We start from the raw sequence: 23612 nt of genomic DNA on the forward strand, positions 1-23612 counted from the left end.
ATCCTTACTCATTTATAACTGAGATAGGAGGCCTCTGGCTATTATCACGGACGGAATAAGCAATTAGCTGAAGACGTGCAGCTTTGATGTGTGTCCACTACTACCAAATAGGTACCACAAATATTAAGTATTTATGCTTGTCACGTTCAAGTGTGCGTCCACACTGGTACTTAAATCATTCTACTAATAATACAGCACAGCAAAAACACAACAAACAAACCTTTTATAATATATTTAGAATACACGATATATTACATGTAGATATATACAATGTATATATTTTGAATATAGAACCTAATTGTGTTTTTATCTGAGATGTATGTTGCTTTGGAGAAAAGCATCTGCTAAATTAATAAATGTAAATATAATTTTAAAAATGGGCTACACAAAAAAATAGCTACCACTGAAATAATGCTTCATATTTAATTTTCATAAATTGCCAGTATTTTTCATGCAGAGACTGGTGTACCGTGGATAAATTGCTGAGCATAACCCATATTCAAAACCTCTTCCTTGATGGTGTCAGGATGATGGAGGTTTGAAATGACAATTAATTTAGATCCTCTTTCGACAACGTTCCCCCATGACAAAATTAGGAGCTGCAGCGGCAGCTGACTACCTGATAGGGGCGCTCTCATCACCCTTTTCCAGCCAGGTCTGGGGTGGGCTAATGTACATGCACCAGAGACCCCAGCTGTAGCCGTGTGCAGCATTGGCGTACTGCTGCACCTCAAAAGTGTTGTACTTGATGTTGTCAATTGCTGGCAGGATCACACGTGTGCGGTCTTCCTTCACCCTGGTCAGGATTGGCTCCGCCCTGTTGGCCAACAGAGAAGTCAGAAGGGATGGGGAAGGTGGAGGAGGGATCAATGCGCATTTTTTCAACATGCTGCTATGCTACGCTAGGTTCCATCCTCCAGACCATTTGAGCACTTAACGGCAACATTTCTTCAGTATACAGTATCCTTAATCCAGAGCCACCCCTTTGGAATAACCAAGGCTGAAGAACTTGGTTGATCAATTAACATGTTCATTGGTCAACTACTGATTAATTACATATTTACCAAAAACTGACGACTGTTCCTATTTAGTTTAGGGGAACCAAACGTTGAATGTGAAATGAATGACGTGGCCTTCGTCGAAGTTCAGGCACTCTTCCCATTCTTGCTCCTTCTCATAAAAAAGTGTAACCACTTTTAACACATCTGCCCAAACCTGTGTGCCTCTGAATTTTTTCCTTGAGTCCCACATGAGAGAAGGGTAACAAGAATAACTATGAAAACAGATGGGAGAATCTCACGCTGTGCCCCTATTGTTCCAGGTAATTTAATTAGGTGCATGAGCATGATGAAAACACAGGGTACGTGGGGCAGAATTTACAAATCAGGCACCTGGTGTACGAGTTCCTTTGGACTGGATGAATCCATGAGTGTAAATAAGATTTAAAAGTACCGATGCCTCATTCAGATGGAAATGCCCAGAGTTGAACTGAATTGGATCAGGATGAAAATGAAATGGAATTAAACTAAAATGAACTGTAAGGAAACTGGACTGAATGTGAATGGAGATGGTCTTGTTCATCCCGTATGGCCTTTGGCTAGGGAATCGGGAAGTTTTCCCCAGGCACTGTGACCCTAATGCAGCGAGAGATCAGGCCGCACGATGAGCCAGGTGCACGCAGCTGTTGCCCAGAAGCATTTCAGACTAAAGTGACCAGGAGGACAATGGAGTTCGTGATGAATTTAAGTCTAAATTTAGCAAACTCTTGAGCTTTCAATAACACCCTGGATTTACAGTCAAAGGGTGATGTTTTCAGAGTTACCTTCAAAGGCAAGAATACTTCACAGGTTCAAGACGAGGGACAAATTGTGTTAGAGACCAGGGCTACACGCCAGGACTTGAGAACCTGACATCATTTGGCTGTGGATTGTCTTGTGGTCAAAGAACAGTTTTTGGTTGCCAAGGTATTTAAAATGAACTGCTTGAGTAAAGATCTTGTTGGGTAAACAGCCAACAGAATAAAATGATGCAAAACTGCATGGAGACGGATAACGAAAGGGTGGTGGTGCAGGATGTAGCAATGCTCCCTGCAAGCACCTGGGCTGTTTGGCTGTAGGTTCAAATCCATCTCAGTCTATGTGGAGTTTGCATGTTCTCCTCATGTCTGCATGTTTCCTCCAGGCGCTCTGGTTTCCTCCCAAAGACACATTTCATGTTAATTGGTGACTCTAAATTGGCTGTAGTGTTTGAATGTGTGTATGGCTACCCTGCAACGGATTAGCATCCCATTCAATGTGTACGCATCCTGGGCTAAAATCCAGTATTTCCAAGATTGGCTCCACATTGCCATGGACCTATCAAGGACAAGAGATTAAAACAAGTGAGTGAGTGGTTAACAAATCTGGTAATGTTCCAAAACATGTGGTTTCTTGTTGTGGTACAAAGTAATGTTGAGAAAGATGTCAGGGTGTGGTCTGTTTGTATGACTAAGATATTTACACTGAAGGCACTGAAGATTCTTATATAATTGCGACAAATATGCAGCTTAAAGGTAGAATGAGACACCACCTTGCTGAAAAGGTGAAGAAAGAAAGTGGATGTGTAGTGAAGACTTGGTTCAATAGAGCCTAAAGATGACACATGAATGAGGAGGAGAGTTGTGAACATGGTCAAAAGTGAGAAAAAGCTCAGCTTCACCAATCGAACGTGGGTCATTATTAAAGCAAGCTGCGTTTTAAGGAGTGAATGTAACACAGCAGACTGAGCATCAAAGACTGGGCTTGGGTTACAGGAAGAACAAGCTTGAGTTGAGGACATGTGACTTCCTGTAAGAGTTTGCTCAGCTTCATGGCACAAATGTGGACTGCCTTAAAGAAAGGGGGGGGGGACTTTGTTTCTGGGCTAACACCACAGCATGTGTAAGAACATGTTTGCATCAGGGTGATAGTTGAGGCCACAATGAAACTAAACTGCAGGTGTGGAGCACAACTCCATCAACCTTCAGCTCCACCAGGACTGTAAAGCAACAAGGGTACGTATGACATGGCTGTCAAAAATGAAGGGTATAGTCAGTATGAATGTAACAGGGTAAGAAGCATTTTCAGCTGCACTTCTGTTTTTAATAAACAAACAGATGGGAAAGCAGATTAAGGAACTACTGGGGTAGAAGCTGTGCTGAAATTGCTATCTACAAATCAGCCTCCTCTCTTGATCATGTCAGTGTGTGAGATCTTTCCACAGTGGTGTTCTCGCAAGCATTTCGAGCGTGTAAAATATGCTTGTGTGTGGTGAACACTGGTGGCCTATTCTTTTTCCTCAGGAGTTCAGTAGCATCTTGTTTTCTCACACATGATACTAAAGGTGACACATGCACGTGAAAATTAGCTGTGCTGAGGGACTCGTGGGAGAGTGTCAAAGCAATTACAGTATCATCAAAAAACCCGCAGGTACCACTGTAAATGTGGTTTGAGATGTAATCTAACACCCTTTGTTTGAGCTTGGCATTTTGGTATATATAACTATAACTATATATATTTGTTTTTTGTGAATAGATATAATAAAAACATGATACAGAAGGTATTTCCTTCTAGGATATTGACTTGTAAAATGTGAAGCTGGCTGAAATGCCCTGGGGTCTACAAGTCAGTGTTTGTAGGGTAACACTAACATACAGTCATTGTCCAGTTAACGTCAAGGTTAGTAGTCAAAGTGTTTCTGGTAATCAGGTGGCTGGTTCAAATGCCACCTACTAGGAAGTACTATGACTGGTTCCATTTAAGCTGAACAGTTGTGAAATGGCAACACAGAGTATAGTTATTCACCAGCACACTTTCATTAACTGCTTGTCCTTAAGTTGTAACGAAGCCAGCTGGTAGCATAGTGGCTAGAGCTGTTGCCTTTGGGTATGAAGGTTGGTTCAAATCCCCCTTACTGCTGTAGAACCCCTGAGCAAGATACTTACCTATACTTATGAGTGCGGTTCCAAAAGTTAATGTTTGTGAACATTGCCCAAAATTGGCATGGTCACAGAAGTGGCAGACTCTGTTGTTTTGCCTGACTATGAAGGTTAATGCCATACACAGTTTGGCTCTGCCTATCACCATCTACATAGGCAGATGAAGTTAAAAATCTTTGCTTGGAACCAAAGGGTTCCAGATTCAAAACTCCACTGGACAGTTTCTCCATCCTTTGCAAACTGACTTGTATGAAACTGAAACCATAAGGCACATGTGCATGAAAATGGTTTGGGGAAAAGCCCCTACCAATAAAATTTGTAAGAGTAATGAAAAAAAATGTCTTGGATGTTCACTCTGTATTTCTCCATCCATTATTGCAAGCGCTTAATCACCAAGATGGTTCCAGCATTGCACCCATCTCATCAGAATGTATGTAATGAGTAGTTCAGCTTCTCAGAAATCATGAGCCTGTGAAATTGGAAACCACAATGTCGGGGGAAAAACCATGTTCGCTTCTTAGTACAGACACTGAAGCATATTTTACGAGGGGTACATCATCTTAACGTGTGATTTGTTCTTTCCCTCATAAAATTGTCCCACAGAAACAAACTTCCAGCATTCTTCCTAGGAAGCATGTTCCTGGGAACAACCAGAAGTAAAAACCCTAAGGACTCTCTGTGCTTTTCTGACCAGAACTGAGAAGGCAATCATAGCTGGAATTGAAAGAAATCTAACAGGTGTTTGGGTAAACGTATCAAGGCTGCAAGTGAAGCACTGTAATACTGAGCTCAGTGAGTTTCAAGAAAAGCCAGCAGGGGTCCTGTTCTTACCAGGCAACATTGAACTCCACATGGGCATCGAAGAAGCCAACGACAGGCGCGGTGGCGGCCTGCCAACCCAGGATCCGAGCCCGAATGAGGCCTTCGCGCTTGTTGTTTCGCACGACCTTGACCAGGCCTGGGTAGCGTTTGTTCACATACTGGTCCAAGTTCAGCTTCAGCTCCACTGTAGGACCGGTGGGGTTCGCCAAGAGGAAGGTGGGTACATGCAGAGACACATTTGCATGTTGTGGGTCAAACACACTCCAAAATGTCCTTGCCTAGAAGTTTGTGTGAATGGGTGTTACAAGACCTGTGATGCATTCCAATACTTGATTAATGCAAAACCAGATAAAGTGCCAAGATGACTGAAACCTAGGATACACACTGAATGATTAATGGATGGATCATTTCAAGAATCTAAAATGAGAGCTGAAATGCACAAATCCATCTGGGTAGATTTGCAAACATCTCAGCTTGCACTCAAGATCTCTCGTGTCAAATAGATTAAGACGAGGATGAGTCTCCTCCTGATTTCCCTCTGCAGTAGCTTGTGAATGTGTCGTCCTGGACTGGATGAGACAGGCGAGGCGTGCAAGCTAGTTTTGCATAATGAATGCTGTCCCCATTGTGAGTCATTCGGAGCGCCCTGCAGCTCAGCCCTGATTGCGGATTGCTGCTGGGGGAAAAGCCCAGAACATTCATAGTCTGAGAGAGCCCAGAATGGTTCACCCAAGGACATGGGCCTAACGGAATGGATACTCCAGTGGACTGGGTATTGAGGGATACAGGTTCAATGGGGTGAGGGATCCTCTATCACAGCTGTGGCCTGTCAAGTAGATGAAACCCCCAAATCACTGCTTTCCAACCCATCTGGAAAGCACCCGTGCAAACGCTAGCTGTTACGCACTGAGCCTGCAACCCATAAATCAAGGCAAATTAGCCATGACTTATTACTAGTCAGTATCACCACTGGTTTGAATTTTACTACCACATGGCAGGTTATCGTGATGTACTTAACAACACTTGGCTGTTGAACTGTGGATCATGGCCAGCCTCTGCCTCATGAGCAAACAGAAGGTGCTAGAGATCCAACTTCCACACAGACAACCCATGTGAGAGTACACAAAAGAAAGAAAAGAAAAAAAAAAAAAAAAAAAAAAACATTGCACTGGTTTTTCAGCTCACACTGCAGTCATTGACCTGCGGTCTTCTTTCTGTATGTGAATGAGTCTGTAGGTGGGGAAGAGAGTGCACTGGGTACAAACGCGCACAGCAGCTCACACACAAGCATATACAGTAGATGCACACAGCAGTTCACTGATGGGCTCGTGTGTGTGTATATATATATATAACCAGCACAACACACAAACACATTTGGCTTTTATCAGTACCAGTCTGATAAAAGAAATTCAGCAAAAAACAAATTCAGCCAAAATTACCTCCCATGATAAAGGAATCTCCTAATGAGATCACAGAAAATAACATAGCTGGCAGGTTATTTTTCAAGGAAAAGTCAAGGCCTGGCACTTTACCAGCAGAGTAAAGGAACAAAAATATTCTTCTTTGTTGGAGATTTATGTTTTCTTTGCCCTGATAAAAATGGAAAGGTGTGTGTGGGTAGGGTGGAGTTAGCAGTCAAAGTGGACTGCCTTTCTAGCTGCTCCTTTAGAAGTACACCAGGACAATGCATACAGGCTTGGAGAGGACAGTAAGAGGTCTTTTGTCCTTAAATGAAGAGCATGAAGAGCTGAACGACTCCTCAGAGATTAGAATAGGAGGCTCTCGCGGTTAATGAGGTTTCCTGCACATGTACCGTGCCGTCCTGTGGCCAGGCAACAGAGCCTCTGATCTCAGTAAAGCAAGAAAAATGGGATGAATTGCACCCAGTTTCGCAGAGTTCCACAACACATCAGACGAGCACTCGCAGTAGAAGCTTCCCTTGATGTATGGGAAATACTGTACTCTGTAACTGTTGGTTTAGATCGTACCCACCCTCACTTACCCGCACAAATACTGAGGCCAAAGAAATCCTTAAATCAGACCATGTGTGAGGTGTGCGGTTCGAGGAGTATGTTCACATGGGAATACAGACGTGGACAATGGGTCAATTTATTTACATTTTCACAGGGCGTTGACTTAGCATTGCTGAACCAAGAAGTGATGACAGCCTTACCACTGTCGCTGTTGTCGTCTACCAGAATAATCTCCTTGAGCAGGTGAGCAGGGGTGTGGTTGACCACGCTGTGAACTGAACGCAAGATGACAGACAAGGCTTCGTTCACAAAAATGAACACTACGGAAATCTGCGGAAGGACATCTGGGTACGATATTTGCTTGCACCTGTAGAGAGACAAGGTGTCCGAATTCAGTTCGTTCCACTGGCAGATCATGCAGAACATCATAAGTTCACAAGAAATATTTTCCTTTCTACATGACAACACTTTGTATTTCACGATACCAAGAGTGATTTTTTTTTTTTTTTTGTTAAACTGATGATGAGTTTCTAGCCCAGGTCTGTCTAATGTACAGAAAATATAGCCAATTACATTTCTGTATTCTCCTATTGTTATCCAAACAGAACCAAATACTAGATTTTTTTCCTGCATCTTCAGTATGTGAAGAGCAGAAGTTCCGCCACACTGACTATATTAACCACAGATCTAATCTCCATGCCAACTTTGGCTCTGCTGTGTTATTAATTAGAGTTTCTGTGTGAACTTTACTTTCTGGAAATTTGGATAGATAACATGGGAGAGTATTAATCCGGACGGATTCTCACAAAGGAAAAAGAGCGTCTTGTCTCCAGCCATCAGATCCCCCCCCCCAATCTTATTCCCTCATTTTATTATCTGTTTCCCAAGCTGATAGGAAATGCCAGCGATAGGTCTATTATTCCCTTTGAAGGGTTTTATGTCTTGAATGTATCACATTATGAATCTAAAATATGACTATTAATATTTCCTCTGTATTTCCTTTATTTCTTTCTGGGGACACATTTTCATCATTCGGCATCCTGTGGCGAGCAGTCAGAAATCTGTCCTTTCATGTTCTGATTAAGCACATCGGAGTTAAATTGCCATGGATGCGATTGTGCGGAACGCTGTTGGGGTGGAAAACTCTACTGCTTGAGGCCCACAGAACCTGCTGGTTTTTGTGTGACCCCAAACCTTTACTTGTTTTATTGGAGCTATTTTATGCTAGCAAATCACTTCATTACATATCATTATATTACATGGTCCAGGGAGACTAACAAGACCAAAGAAGTGTGCTGTGTACTAGGTTTTAATTAACAACCATTGAAATATAAACCTAAAATGCTAAATTCTTGTTGATCTGGAATTTTCTGAACCAGTCCTAAGTCTCTTAAATTTATTCAGTTAGTTGACACTTCTCCAAAGCAACTTACAATTTCTTACTGATTTATAAAGCAGGGTAATTTTATGGAGCAATACAAAGTAAGTATGCTGCTTAAGGGTACTACACCTGGAGGTGAGATTCAAACCTGTGACCTTTGGGTCCAAAGGCAGCAGCTCAACCACTATGCAACCAGCTGTCCCACTATCTCTTATCTATAAAGACTGATGAACATCTACTGCATCGGGTAGGTGGCCATCTTACTTTTTGGGTCTGTAATCCGGGATGATCCTGTCCAGTGAGATGCGATCACTCAGCTGGGCATTGTAACCGTACTCCTCGTACTTGCCCCCTTCCACCTCATGGGGATGGTCCCGTAGGCTGGCAGCTGCTCCCCCTTGTCCCAACCCGCCGGGACCCTCGACCAGACCCATAGGCTTGGCAAGACCTGAACACAAAAACAAAAAAACATGGTCATTCCAATCTCGGGAATGTAAAATGGAGTAAGGGCAGCAGAGCGGCAGGGTGCATTAACAATCAGGAATCAGCCTGGGTTGTGATCAGAAAGCTGCAGGTTTCTCATCATTAGAAATCCTTCCAGTTTGGCAACGTCATACAGCAGAGAAGTCATATTTTTACATTAGCATACTGACAGGATGAAAGAAGGAACCACTGTATGAATGTAAACATCTATATTCGACTGTCAGTCTCCAGTGCTGTCAAAGTAACTGTGCTTCTTTACTGGCACTTTATTAAAGTCTGCATGAACTGTGACTGGTAAAACCCAGTGTTCTGGCCAGCAGCACAGAAAGACTGACACTATGTTTACCATAACTGAGTGGCTGTGCCCAGCAGAGAATAATGCCCAAAGAGAATAAAGAAGCTTTTCTGTCACTGGAAATTGAGTACACTGGCATGCATAATGCCGGAAGCACAATTCAATTCCGCTTGAAATCTGAAACTGTTCTGCCTTGGCCCTCTCCCGCTGGGTGCAATGAATGCTGCTGAATTTGAATGTTTTTGGTCTTCCATCTAAGGGCTGCGGTCGGAGACATGACACCAGAGAAATAATCAAAAAAGGGTTATGGTTCTTTCGTTGAGTCCATCAAATGGGAAACTTGCAGTGTCTCGTGTAAAGAAAAAAGATAACACTTGACATGCTAGCATCCATATCTTCAGAGAAAAACCATTCTGAATAGGCATCTTCAATTATTAGTCTCTGTTGTCACCATGACTTCAAACATAGCGACTGTTCTCAGATCCACCGCAAAGTCCTCAATATTTTAGACCACAAGCAATGCTGCATGCAGTGAGAAGTGCGCCGATATGGTGAAAGAAAACACCATGTTCTTATTCCAAGACTTTACAAGTCTTTTGCATCCCCTGAAACATTCTGGCGTTCGGGATTTTACGTTCCACGTAACAGATGGATGGGGATGGGGTGTAAACAATGACCAAAGTAGAGGCTGTAATCCAACAGGTCTGCAGAAATGTCATCATTTGGGAAGCAGTCCACGAGTGCTTGTTGAGGACGACATATGAGCATTACGGACACAATCTGTCAGCTCTCAGGAGAAGGTGTCGCTCATTTCATTTTAGCGTGAGACAGCGGCCAATTTATATTGTGCATTAAGGATGTGACTAAAAGAGAGGTGAGGTCCGGAAACGTACAAAGCGTCTTGTTAAAGTCGACATTTCCACTACGTCCTGGCATCATGTATCATCTGCTTGGTAGATTCAGTGGCATGCTACACATCAGACTTGTCGGAACAGCATAAAGGTTGCTGTTTCAACTCTTTGCAAACTATGAAAAGCAACAGCGGCACTGGAAGGATAAAATTTTAATTATTACCAGTAAAATTTTTAGTATTAACACAAAAACAACAGAAGGTTGTCCATTTATTATTATGACACAGCTGGTGCTTGACTATCTGTAATTAAAACCCATTTGTAATGAAACCACAAAAAATAGGAGTAAAAAAGTGGCAATTCTTACTGCGCTACATAATACGATTCAGCTTCACCAAAGAGTTATACGGCTGTGGGGTGGAGGTGCCTGGAAGGGTAGGACACAGGATAATAGGAATGCACATAAAACTAAGCTTTCAATTATGAAATAAGGCATATAAAAATGAAAACAGCAATAAGGCCCCTTTAAATCTCAACATAAATGAGAAACCAAACATAAAGACAATAACGAATAACGAAAACAGACTCTCAAACCGTAAATGTTATCTGAGGGAGCTCTTCTCGCTCCTCTCCGCCATATCAGTCTCTCCTTAGTTCTCAGACCAGCTGCCACAATAAGGGCGTAGATCGTTCTGCTGATCAAATGCAACCAGTTGTCTTTATCAACGGAACGGGGTACAGAGTGCTCCATGTTTCAACCACCCCTCCCCCTCACCAGCTCACGTGTGGAAATGTCAATATTTTTTCATCTCTGGAGAGAACTGGTCATTGAATTTTTAATAAGGACAGAGACCCCCACCCTTACAGGACCATATGGTTATAGGAAATAGAGGCAATGTAAAGAATAGCTCACATAGGAAAGAAGAACCATAAATAACAGGTACCATGGTGTGAATGCTACTGAAAACTGAATAGTCAAAGGAGCCTTTACTCTCTGTCAGGCCATGGCAGCTATACTGGGTTAGGTCATACTGGACTGGAGTGTGTTGTGTTCATTGTCACTGTGACCGAGTCCATCCATCTGGTTACTGGTGGTCCTCTTATTTTATCTCCAACTTTGCCAAGCATCAGTGTCTTTCCCAGAGAATCAATCCTTGGATGATCTACCCAAATTTCCAGCTTTAATGTTCAGCTTTCAGATGCATGTACAGTCATCCCCCTTCTTACAAAGGTAATGCGTTCCTGTAAAAACCCTTACTAAGGTAAAATTTCATGACTCAAAGACAATTACCACTACTTTCAATGACAAACTCTTATGAGCTCCTGAGCCCTAAGACTGATACCCGTTAAAAATAAATCCCCAAATTCCATTAAAATGTACACAACAGTACTTCGACAGTTAACAGTACTTAATAAAGGGAAACTGATTTATGTTTTGTTACGAAAACTCTGCAATAGCGTTCTTCCATCCATCTGTGCTAGTCCATCTCTTTCATACCTATTAGGTACCATGCACTAAAAAATACACTCACTAACCAAACATTGATACTAATTCTGAAGGTGCAAAGGGGAAAACTGTAAGCTTCTTCCATCGTGGTGTCTTGAATTAAGACTGCTTGTGTTTTTGTTCAGTTGAGTGAGTTTACTGGTTCCATAATCTTCTGAGGGGTTCTTCGTTGGCTTTAGGGTTTTCCAAGTTTGCCCCACTGTGCATTGTGGGATGTTTGGTTAGGCCAAGCAACTGTTGGCAGAGTTGTTCCACTGGGGATGACCTGCACGGGGTCAGTCGTATTTTGGGTACATTCCTGTTCCTATCTGTCTTGTCTCGTTTAAGGCTGTACTTACTTTAAGACTGTAACTACAAAGAAAGTCTCTTGCTGCCGAGCTGTCGGGAGGCGCGCAAAATATCCGGTCTTCGTAAATGAAAATGGCATTTCCTGAAAAATTCACATCTCCTCTTCATGGGAACACTGAAATATTTGAGGACCTTTCCGAGATCTTTCATTGTAGCTGTACAAAGCGCTCGTGTTCAGCATATCTCTTGACTGCTGGATCTGTTGCTGATTATTGATAGCAAGAGCCAGAAGTTGTTAATGACTTCACCATCAACACTGAAGTTCGCTGCTGTGCCCATTACTTTTCTTCATATTTAATCGTAGTGCCATTGTTTTGCTTCCTAAATTGACTTTTTAAATAGGATTTCAAGGTCTTCTTAATCCTCTGCTATAACCCTGGGTCATTCATCTAGCGAACTTAAATGCATGTTATAAATCATTTGCACCTTGACAAAAATGGGAAAAAGGGAAATGACAAAATCTTTACTAATAGAGATCTGACTTTACATGCTTCAATCTCCATCGTGATGCAACTTCATTGTAACTCAAAGCTATAGGGACTGAATGGTTGCAAGGCAGTTAGTCTATTAGGTTAAGTGCCACACTTCTTTATACGGAATTCATGCTACAGTTGTTTGCTCTTTGATACTGGTGATTGCACTATGCTAAATAGCTAGCAAATTGTTACATTTCCATAGTTGTTTTGATCACTGGTAAGCGTTTGTTGTATTTAAATGCTCAGCACAATTATTTAGTAAGCAATAACATTATTAACAGGGCATTGGCTTTGCCTTCATCTCTGCTCATGAATAATTCAGGCCTGCATGGCGATCAGACAGTTGCCCAACATTCCCATCTCACTACCTATTTTCACACTCTTATGTACAACCGCCAGCTGTGTCTTTTGTTTTGTGATGATGAGGTGCAGAGTGATGGAGACAAACCTGATTACTGCACCTCAGATTATACGAGATCTCTTGCCTGTTGAATTTGTCAAACTGGGATTGCACTCTGAAAAGTCACATGAAAACATTGTACTATATTAGAGATATAACAAAGTTTATGCCTGCCGTGAGTAGTTATGACAGGTTGTAGCTATGACAGCTTACAGTAGGTGTTCAAGCACAGTGCAACTTTTAAGTCTCACCCACTGGCACAGATTTAGAACTATAGGTGGAAGCTGAGGAAAATCAAAAACACAGCAGAGTTCCCCTCAGTTCTTTTTTCATCAAAGGGATTATTGCAGGTGATGATTGAAATTTTAGCACGGCGCACATTTCACATTTTGTGTTCCCAAACTGTTTGCTGTCTCCATTTATGTATACCCCTCAGGGCCTCTATGCATTTCAATGAGGAGCCTTCAGGTGGGCCATTGACAGGAAAGACAGGGAGTGAACATACCTCTCTTAACATGCTGCCTTTACTGCATTCAAAAATTTGATCCCCTCTCCCCTACGGTGCACGATTGAGTCCGGTGTCAATGTTTTGAGATGGTTATGATTCTGTGCAATACACACACCCACCCCCAGCTCCCCCACCAGTGTGGTCAACAAGATCCAGAATACATGGACACAGAAAAACACAGATGCTCAACTGTGTTTCTCGTTCCTTATTTATAGCAAGGCTAAGCTGCAGTGAAAACATGGTACATATGGAGCCATTACCAGGAGCAAGGGTAGTAGGTGTAATGAAACAATGTTTTGGTCCAGGACTTGACTAAAGGGTTTAGGACCTGTGGTTCTTGTCTCCTGTAAATAAACCCCAAACTGGTTCCATAAAGTGTCTAGTTTCAGTACAAATATAGTACTAGAAGCTATCTAGGTCACTTTGGATAAAAGCATCTACTAAGCAGCTAAATAATAACAGAACATGTTTTCCAGCCTGTATTTGTTTGACTTGTACCCATAATGCAACTGTGAAAGAGGCTCTATGAGTTACATACAGATACGGAATGAAGTCGTAACCACTTAACGTGTGACAATCTCTGCCAAAGCATCGCCTCATAAAGTTATTAGACTTCAATCTGCTGCATTTACAGTATTTTTTATGTGCTACCGAGAAAACGCACAGAAGGCAAGAAACAAGCAGTAACAACAAAGAAATAGGAGTCACCAAGGGAATTACATCTAATAATGAGAAAAAAGAAAAAGACAGACAACACTTCCAGAGTGGCTAAGAGCACCGCCCATTCAAAATCGATTTGTGGCCTTCTACATTAAAAGCCTGAAAACATAAATAATATATAATAAAAGGTTCTCGTGAGGACTGGGACTTTTGTAAGACAGAAGTCTAGCCTGAGACATATGCAGTCTTTTTATTGGATCAATTGTAAATGATTTAAGAGGTAAAAATGAAAATGTGCCAGAAATGATGACGGAAACTCATCAATATGTATGAGAAGGGTGTGCGGCAACTCAGACTCTAGATGAGTGAATTACTCCATCTGACTTATCTGTAAGATACACACATGACCATTTCACAAAGAACAGCAAGTCTGACGTGCACTTATATGAAGAACCAAACTATCTGTAGAAAGTCAAGACACAACAATGCAAGGTCACATGGGTCAACCAATTAGGAAGGCTGGAGAACCAATTAAGCCATCTAGGTGGCAGGAAACTCTGTTTAGCAGAAAATCCCATCACTTTTTACTTGCTAACGTCACCTCTTTCATGCTTCCCTCCAATGATGTTAGCTAATGAGTCCCTCTCAAAGTATCTTGCATACACCTCCACTGTGCTTTAAGGGTATACACTTCCATAAAGAAAAGATCATGTAAAAAGACAGGATTGCCTCACATATTTGTCCTGCTATGATTCAGATGTTGTGCAACGACTCTAGTAAAAGCACAACTTACGTAAGGCCAAGAGTCCACAGAACATGGCCAAAAGGCCATCTTAACTTCTCAGCTGCCACTTCATGAAGAATAGACAATATAATGTGCACATAAACTTGGTGCCAACACAATACGAGGAGAAACCCAGCTGACAATATCAGTTATCAATAAATTGTATTTACTACTACAAGAGATAAAGACTTTGCAAAAAGGCAGTAAATATGTTGTTTGTGCAATTTTCAATCCATCACATGACAAAAAACGTCTTTAGCTGAGATCATGTTTTTACTGGATACTATAATTTGAGTTGTACTTCCTCTGGGAATATAAAAATTGTTAACAGTAATTTACTGCACATAATTACACCACTTTGTTATGATGCATGTCTAAAAAGCAAAAGTAGATTAAGCTGAGTCATGTAGGTGTTGTGAAAACAGCACTGGAAGTGGCAGTTAATAGGGAGTTCATAACTAAGAAAAAAGCAAGTAAAATGCTGAACAGACAGTCCGTAGAGGGAAGACAATGTGGTTCATTTCTTTAAGCTTCCACCAATTAAAGCAAATACTGCAGGGAAAAACCAAAGAAGGTGGTATAGTTTGGGGCTATAGATACAGTGAAGATACAGTAGCACAGTAAAGAAGAAAGGAACTCTCATCAGGAGGTGTTTGGTTAAAGTCCAGAATGGGCTCTGCCACCGTGCCCTTCGGCAATGTATATCACCTGAATTGCTTCAGTAATAGAGCCAGCTGTATAAATAGGCACTGCAGAATTTATTCTGGACAAAAACATACTCTACCTTATGTGAACACAACTTGAGTGATTAATACTGCTCCCACACAAACATTCCAGATATGAAATTGAAATACTGTAAGTCACTTTAGATACCAAGTAACCAATTAAATAATTCAATTTGTTCATTTTCATGAACCACTGGTGCAATGCAGGGTTGCAGTGGCCTGTGAGCTCTGTGTCTATTCATGCATCCATACATCTCCAATAACCACTTGTGCAGTGCAGGATTGCAGTGGTCTGACCCCTATCCCAGGGTGTGAGGCAGGGTATGCCCTTGATGGGACATCCGTAACCTGTAGGGCAATCACACACTCATTCGTTCACACATATACACACATGCTCTGGGCAATACAGAGTCAACAAGTCACCTGAAAGGCATGTCTTTGGAATGCTGGAGAAAAACAACATGACCAGGGAAAAACATGCAAACCCTGCAAAGAGCCAGATTCAAATTCACATCTGAACCCATAGCCCAGGAACTGTGAAGCCCCAGAGGTTCCCACTCCTCCGCTATGCTCTACATCAACCAAGCAGCAAAATACAGGCATCCCTCGATTTAAGAAATTAATGCATTCCTGAAAACAATGCGTATTTCAAAACTTCAGATAGTAAAAGGCTATTTTGTATTATATTAAATGAAGAAAGTAATCATGCGTAGCCATGCCATCTGAAAGCCACAAACATTTTTTTCCCCAAATAATACCTGAACATGGTAAAACACCTATATAACTATCAACCTATGATTTCAGTAAAATATAAAATATACACACAGTAACTGCTCCAGTGTAATTCCTAATTAATTTGTTCAGTTCTTCACAGAATGAGCAATAAACCAAACAGCAATCCATTGAGCACATTGTGTTTATTGTGAACAACTTTCTAAAACTGTGCACTGCTGCTAAAACAAGTATACATACCAGAAGAACCATCAGCTAAACTTTTCTTGCCAACTGCTCTGCTGTCTCTGCCATTCATCCATTAAATATCACACCCAATTTGGTCAACAGACCCTGCTTAGGAATTGCATAAACTTGCCATAATGCCCCAACCTCTTGAAGCAATGCTCTCACATTCCTTACACACCAATAGACAGAGACCTGGACACAGACACAACAATTACAGTACACTACTACATTTCCCTGCACTATACTGATATTTTGTTCAGTAAATCGAAAATTGGGTATCACAAGCAAGGAGCCATTAAACCAAACTTTCAGATAAAGCGGGTTTGTAAATTAAGGAATGCTGAACTGTTAGTTTACCTGCAAACACAAGGATATCATGCACCTTGCCAATTAATGGCTGTACCCAGCAGGAAAATAACAACATGCACAACCTCATCCTCATTCCTTTCAGCTACAAACCATGATCAACCACTCTCACAATTCATTCACAGGATCTACTCTGTAATGTTCGAAGTTTTAGCACAGGAGTTCCAGTAAGGGAAAAATTCCAGCACAGAAATTCACGTAGGCATAAATTCTAGCAAGGACACCGGAGAATGGATCAGTCAGGTGCCATTCCATGGCATCACTTGTTGGTTCATTTTTCATGGTAAATGCACTAAGCTCTAAGTGTTGCTAAAAGTGTTCCTCATTTTCTCCCTGAGCTGCTCCTGCATTTGCGTCTGTTAATGTGACCGCCATCTGCGATAATGTCAAACACAGGCACCTCAGCCTCTCCAAAAGCTGAAATGAGGCTTGAAAAATGTCATCAAAGCAGCTTGCGACCTCCCCCTCCCTTCTTCTAAAATCTAAGCTCTCATGGCACGTATTTCTGACCTTCTAATATTTCAGACCCATTCGCACCTGGGCCGTCCATTCTCTGTAACCAATTTCTGTGCTCGACGGGCAACACGGGCTAGACTTTTATTTATCCAGCCTCATTAAATGAAAACATGAAAGAGCAAAGTACCTAAGTGGCTCTCCAACCAGGTTCTAAGCTCTTTTCTCTCTTTCTATTTCACCAGAACCTGGTACGCCTGCCGAAAGAGAGCCGCACGTAGAAAATTAAGTCGCTCGTGGGCTATGCTTAATTGACTTTTGGATTCCAGCAGTTTACTCTACAGTGTTTATATTCACAGACACCCAGGAACCAAAGTGAGGTGAACTGTTGAAACTGCACACATCCTGCATGTTACACATTCCATCGAATCCTCCAGGGAAATGATTCCTAACCTTGACTGTTGAACGGGCAAAAATATGGCACATCTCAACGAAACACATCTTAAAAGCACAAATTATTGTTTCTGCCGCATAATTAGGTCTTTTTAAACTGGGCAGTGGAAACATTTGGAGTATTCAGGAATTTCAACAATACTCCCACTTGACTTGGTCCCACTTTATGGTAAGTATAGACCAGAAACAACCATGTCTTTAGTATTTTCTTATTTATAATATACACAAAATTGTTTGAAGATAGCTAATTTCAAGTTGTGTGTTATCCCACTTTCTCATTTTTATGTACTTTTCTGGAGGAATATATATTCTGATTTTCTTGCACATTTTGTTATCTTGCTGGCTTAATATGAATATTTGGGTACAAAATGGGACGCAGCAAAATATACAGATAATTGAAAGTTTTCAGCAGTTTTGGAATATTTGTGCCCCCTACGAGTTTTAGACTGCTGTATAACGTACGTCTATAAAAGGAATATTGGGTGAAAAAATACTGGAGAACCCATAAATTACTTCCGAGCTCCTGATGACTAATTAATGACAAAGACACGATGTCTCTTGTTTGTACAATAATGAAGACCTTATCCATTTATCTACGTTACGTCCGGAGACGACTCATTTAACCACGGTGATGACAAATGGTTTAACACATATGCCACCCATCTGTACAACTCTACAGGCAGACAGAAAGATTCTTGAGGGAGGGAAAAAGCAGTAGGTTCTGCTGGATTTGCTCGGCCAACCATAGTTTATAAAAACCTCCAGTGGGCACGAACCAGATAGGTATTCAGTTTACCGGCCTGTCACCTAGAGGAAAGGCTACGACCATTTCGTTATACGTCTTGGCAGCGACGAGATGGTCAGCGCCACGTGCCGAACACCACTGCCAGCCAGCGACCATCCCTCGGTCCATCGGCAAACTGCTAAAGCAAGTCGGGGACTCTGCGATTGTCTGTGGTAACCGTCAGTTGCATCGTGCTACATTTTCCATGAGTTTTAACCAACTTCCCTCATGTCCCACAATTAGTGTCCGTTCCTCCCTTTCGGTTTAGATTTTCTCCGTTTTGCTTTCTCCTACTTGTTTAGGCCGTACGTATTCGTCGGGATAAAAACCCCACGTCAAAAACTGCGACGCAGCAATTAAAACCAGGCGACTGACCTCCGCCAAGGACTGCCCTGCCACGATTTCCAAACGAACGGACGAGCCACGGAACGATGGACGTGTAGGAAAAGAACAGAGACGAGACCGTGATGCGCATTTGCCTCTTACGACCTCTCGCATGACCTGCGAGTACAACATCATTCCCACAGACAGAGGTACGAAGGAGGACATATCATATGAAGCCATCATCCCCATCCATACAGAACATGAAAGAACTGTAATATTTAAGTCCTAAGGCTACCGCACGTAATAATAAGAACAATAATTACAGGGATGCTGATGATAATGGCACTGAGTGAAAATGATTTAGGAGGAAGGTGGTTCAGGTGACGATGCGATGGAGATGATGCCGATGCCTGGCGGTGTGGTGAAGTGGAGCTGCGCACTCATTACCGTTCAGCTGATTGTACACTATGTCCTCGAGATGCTCCAGGCGCTGAAGTATCGCCTGCTTGTCCAGCAGGTTGCCCACTTTGCCATTCTTGCCCCGGACTCTCTGCTCGGAGCCCCTTCCGAGCTGCACGAGCTCCTCCGAGCGGTCCTGGATCCTGCAGTACACCGAGAACAGTATGATCCCCACGAAGACCAGAATGTTGACCGTGAGCAAAGTTTTGATTCTCCGTGCCACAGCCATGGGACCGCGAAGGTCATCCGCGGAGGAGCGGCCGCGATGCTGCTGCTGCTGCTGCTGGGAGAGCGGCGGCGGCGGCGGCGGCGGCGCGCGCCACCATGGGCTCCGCCGCTGCGCACGGACTGCGCGGTGCTCGAGCTCGCGCTCGCGCCGCCCGGCGGACTACCGACCGACGACGGCGGCTTCCCGCTGAGGAACTCCAGCAGCGAGGGGCATGTCGGGTCAGTCTCAGACACTCGGTGTTCCCTCCGTTTTGTTACAGCGCGTCGCCGGCACACGACAACAGAATAATAATACTAATAATAATAATAATAATGGTAGTAGAAGCCAGCAGTAAATATCTGTTCGGTCTGACGAAGCTCCGCGCGCACAGCTACCCGGAGGAGACGGTTCTCCTCGTCTCCGCTTCCCGCCCAGAGAGTCTGACGAGGCGTCGCTGAGACCCGTTCATAGCGCGCGGACTGTCCGCCGCCTGCTCGCCGGAGACATGTCGTCTCTCAGCCGCGCTCTGCTAAAACACACTCTGACACACACCGAGGTCACGAAAGCGTTCCACGTGTGCGGCTCGATTCGTTTCTGTTTATTTTTTAATTTTTTTAAAAGAATGTATTTCGTTATATAAGCAATGGCTTTCATAAAACGTGAAGGTCGCGGGTTTTTTCTTTTTTTTTTTTTTTTTTTTTGTCCAAGCTGAACGCGCTTCCTGACCGGACTGAGCCGTTCACGGTGGCTGTGCGCGCGCGGTACGCGCCCTCGCGCTCTGTATAAACCGTCGCCCCCCCGAGCCACCCCTCTCTCTCTCTCTCTCTCTCTCTCTCTCTCTCTCTCTCTCTCTCTCTCTCTCTCTCTCTCTCTCGGCGCTCCCATCTGCCGCCGCGCCGTGACGACGGAGGAAACACGTTTATGAAATATTCATGGCAGTGAAATATGTGCGCGCAGATATGCGTTCTCGCGCTAGCCGCCCGCCCGCGCGCGCGCGTGCTGAGCTCTTGCCACAGCGCGGTCGCCGTGGGTTCGTTGGGAAGTAGCGCTGTGATAACACCGCCATCGACGCGCGTGGAAACGCTTCCCTACATTACCGAGTGTGAAAATGCTCACGGCCGGGGATGTGATTTTTCGGTCCGTTTGTCCAGGGAATCGGTCCATTTGCGAGCTGGGGATGGTCTCGAGTCCCTGGGACGGTCAGGAGCGGTGATCGCCGTTGAGGTCCGAGGCCTTGCTTTTTCACGGGTCATTCGTGGCCCCAATTTGTCAAATTTTCCTAAGCGAAACATGATTTAAGTACCACTGACATCATTACAGAACATGGATTTCTGCTCTTACAGTGAAAACCACAACTGAATTCTCAATATTGTTCAGTATTGGTCTCCTTGTGCTTGAGTGTCTCCTCCAGGTGCTCTGGTTTCCTCCCATAGTCCAAGGATGTGACTTTCAGATGAACCGAGGAATTTAAAATGCTAATCACGTGTATGTTTACATTTATTTATTAGCTACTTTTCTCCACAGCAACTTCCAATGAACTCTATGTAGTGTTATCAGCCCGCACACCTTATTCACCGCAGTGACTTACACTGCTAGATACACTACTTACACTGGGTCACTCATCCATACATCAGTGGAACACACACACACACACACTCTCTTTGTCACTCACACACTCTGGGTGAATCTGAACAGCATGTGTTTGGACTGTGGGAGAAAACCAGAGCACCTGGGGAAAACCCACACAGACACCGGGAGAACATGCAAACTGTACACAGACCGAGTGGGGATTGAACCCACATTTTCTCACACCGCCCAGAGACTGTGAAACAGCATCGCTACTTGCTGTGCCACCGCACCATCCAAACAAAGATTTATTGAATTTACACCTTTCTCCTAAGTGGCTTATTATTTATTATTATTATATACTTATTGTATTACAGTTATTCATTTAGCTATATAGCTGTATATTAATGAATGTGTTGTCGCCACAATGCATTTTACACCACCTTAACATCCTGTGCATTTCAGGAAAGGCTCCCAAGCACCGTGACCATGAATTGGACAGCTGGTTACCAAAAACCGATGGAGAGATCTCTCCTTTTCAATTCTGGAATGTGTCTGGAGTGTCACAGCGTACCTTGATGAGGGCACACCTATTTGTTGTCATGACTATCTGTGAAGTTAGAGCACTGAATAATATTTGTCACAATTATGGTAGAGCGCATATTAACACAAATCATTGAAAAATTAACATTAGCGGAAAAATCACTGACACTGAAACAGCCCCTTAAATTTTAAGCGCACTTGCATTGCGCAAAACAGAACGTCTTACACACTTTTACTAAAATAAAGATCCAATTAAAACAAGCTAGTTCCTGACTCTTTGAGAAAAAATAAGGTCATCCCTCATATTTCTGTTTAATTTAAAATTATTGATACTACACATAGAATTAATGAAATAAAAAAGCGCTTCTTGTGTATCAGTTTAGTCTTTAAATAACCCTTTTCCCCGGATAGACTGAAGTAGCACTTCAGGGCTCAAGTGGAGCTGAGAGGGCAGCAGCATTCGAAAACACAGCTATTATTGCAATTCCAGTCCTTCCTGGCATCTTCTCAGAATAAAATAAATTTGCAGGACATCTTTCTCTGATGCCAGTCGTAGGAAGATCAAGCTCTTAGTATTTTTGCTTTCTTATCCCAAGGTGGCCTGTTCTAACCTCACTGCGGATGAAAACCAAGAAGGAGCCACTCCACATGGTGCCTTTCTTTCAACGGTCAGGTTTCAAGCCTTCTCTGGTACGTTGAAAATTATGTACATGCTGATTCAGGTTCACACTTACTGTAAATAGAAAAAAAATGTTTACAGTAGCACAGCCTACGCTCCAGTCTTGACAGCACTGTCAGCGTGGTGCTTGAACCCGGGGCCTTGTGGTGCGGCTCCAGTACTGCTACACCGCACTGCTGTCAGCTGTGGTTGCAGCGCTAAAAAGAGTGCAGTGTTTTTGTGTTTTGCTGCTCTGATATTTTTGCAGTAATTCCCCCATTCCCCCGGGGACCCAGCAAAAGCATAGAGCTGCTGAATCCACAGTGTTATAATGAAAGTCTAGGTCCCCCAGGTCTGGGCCTTACATCTAAATCGGCCTCCGGAATCGATTATTCGTACGTACGCCATACGTGGCGCAGCAAAGTTATGTGGACATTTATGGCCAGTGCTAATAATGAAATAAACAACATTTACACAACATTTACACTCATATGCCACTTATCATTGCCAAACATGCATCTTCTGTTCTGTGAAAACAATTGTTTGAATCTGCATGGCTGGCAGTATAGGCGATAGAGCTGCTGCCTTTAGGTCTGGGGGCCACAGGTTTGAATCCCACCTAGTGCTGTAGTACCCTTGAGCAAAGTACCCTAAATTGCTTCAGTAAAATTGCCCAGCTCTGTTAATGGATCAATAATTGTGGGTAGTTTAACATTACGAGTCACTTTGCAGAGAACCATCACTGTAATTAATACAGTTAAATATATTTACATTTACTCATTTAGCAGATGCTTTTGTCCAAAGCAATGTACATCTCAGCAAAAGTACTGTGGCGCGCAGCACTGTGGGTTTGGATGGGGCGAAGAAGGACTCAGAGGCAGCATTCATGACAAACAATTTATTAGAACACCACACACACACTTTCAGAACCGCTTGTCCCATACGGGGTCACGGGGAACCGGAGCCTACCCGGCAACACAGGGCGTAAGGCCAGAGGGGGAGGGGACACACTCAGGACGGGACGCCAGTCCATCGCAAGGCACCCCAAGCGGGACTCGAACCCCAGACCCGCTGGAGAGCAGGACCCGGTCCAACCCACTGCGCCACCGCGCCCCCTGTTTTCTTATTAGAACACCAGTACCAGGGAAATAATGCTCTCGATCCAAGGACCCCATTTCCTCTAGTGCCTTCCCTTACAGGCAGCCTTCCTAGCCTGCTTAACGCCCCACCATTTCCCCTCGAAGTGCCCCCAGTGGTTACACACGTTATTTACAATTTTCCCATAATCCAACTATTTACATTAAACACACACTCCCTCCTAAAACAGTAACGCGGGGTCGTTACAGTACAATTTATGCATTACATTGAGAGAAGGAGACATAGCTGCAGACAATATATACTTTATGTAATAAAATAAGTATATAATAAGTATATAATAATAATAAATATATACATATTGGAGGCTGTTATTGGTATGTAAAGATGTCTGTTTTTCACCCCAGGAAGCCAGGTGAGAGCAGCTCTCAGTAAGGTCTTACTGTGATTTACCGCAGTCAACATCAGAGCGCAACAAGTGAATTGCAGCTCCAGCACCGTGCTGCTTCCACTGGATTAAAATCACCCAAATGTGTGTCATCTAAGTAATTTTAATTTAAATTTTTTCTTAGGTG

The 23612-nt window shown here is 43.1% G+C and overlaps 1 protein-coding gene across 1 annotated transcript in view; it reads right to left on the minus strand.

Annotated features, from left to right (window-relative positions):
- The window catches only part of LOC108936173 (polypeptide N-acetylgalactosaminyltransferase 9-like), a 44960-nt gene extending 25704 nt beyond the window's left edge, over positions 1–19256 (minus strand). The window contains exons 1-5 of the mRNA XM_018755336.2: positions 18956–19256; positions 8396–8579; positions 6951–7117; positions 4787–4961; positions 620–817 (exon numbers count right to left, since the gene is read on the minus strand). Of these exons, the coding sequence (XP_018610852.1) occupies positions 620–817; positions 4787–4961; positions 6951–7117; positions 8396–8579; positions 18956–19196 (965 nt within the window). The 5' untranslated portion in view covers positions 19197–19256. The remainder of the gene's footprint in view (positions 1–619; positions 818–4786; positions 4962–6950; positions 7118–8395; positions 8580–18955) is intronic.
- Positions 19257–23612: the final 4356 nt, after the last annotated feature.

This window comes from Scleropages formosus, chromosome 6 (assembly GCF_900964775.1).
Source record: "Scleropages formosus chromosome 6, fSclFor1.1, whole genome shotgun sequence".
In the NCBI taxonomy this organism is placed as follows: Eukaryota; Metazoa; Chordata; class Actinopteri; order Osteoglossiformes; family Osteoglossidae; genus Scleropages; species Scleropages formosus.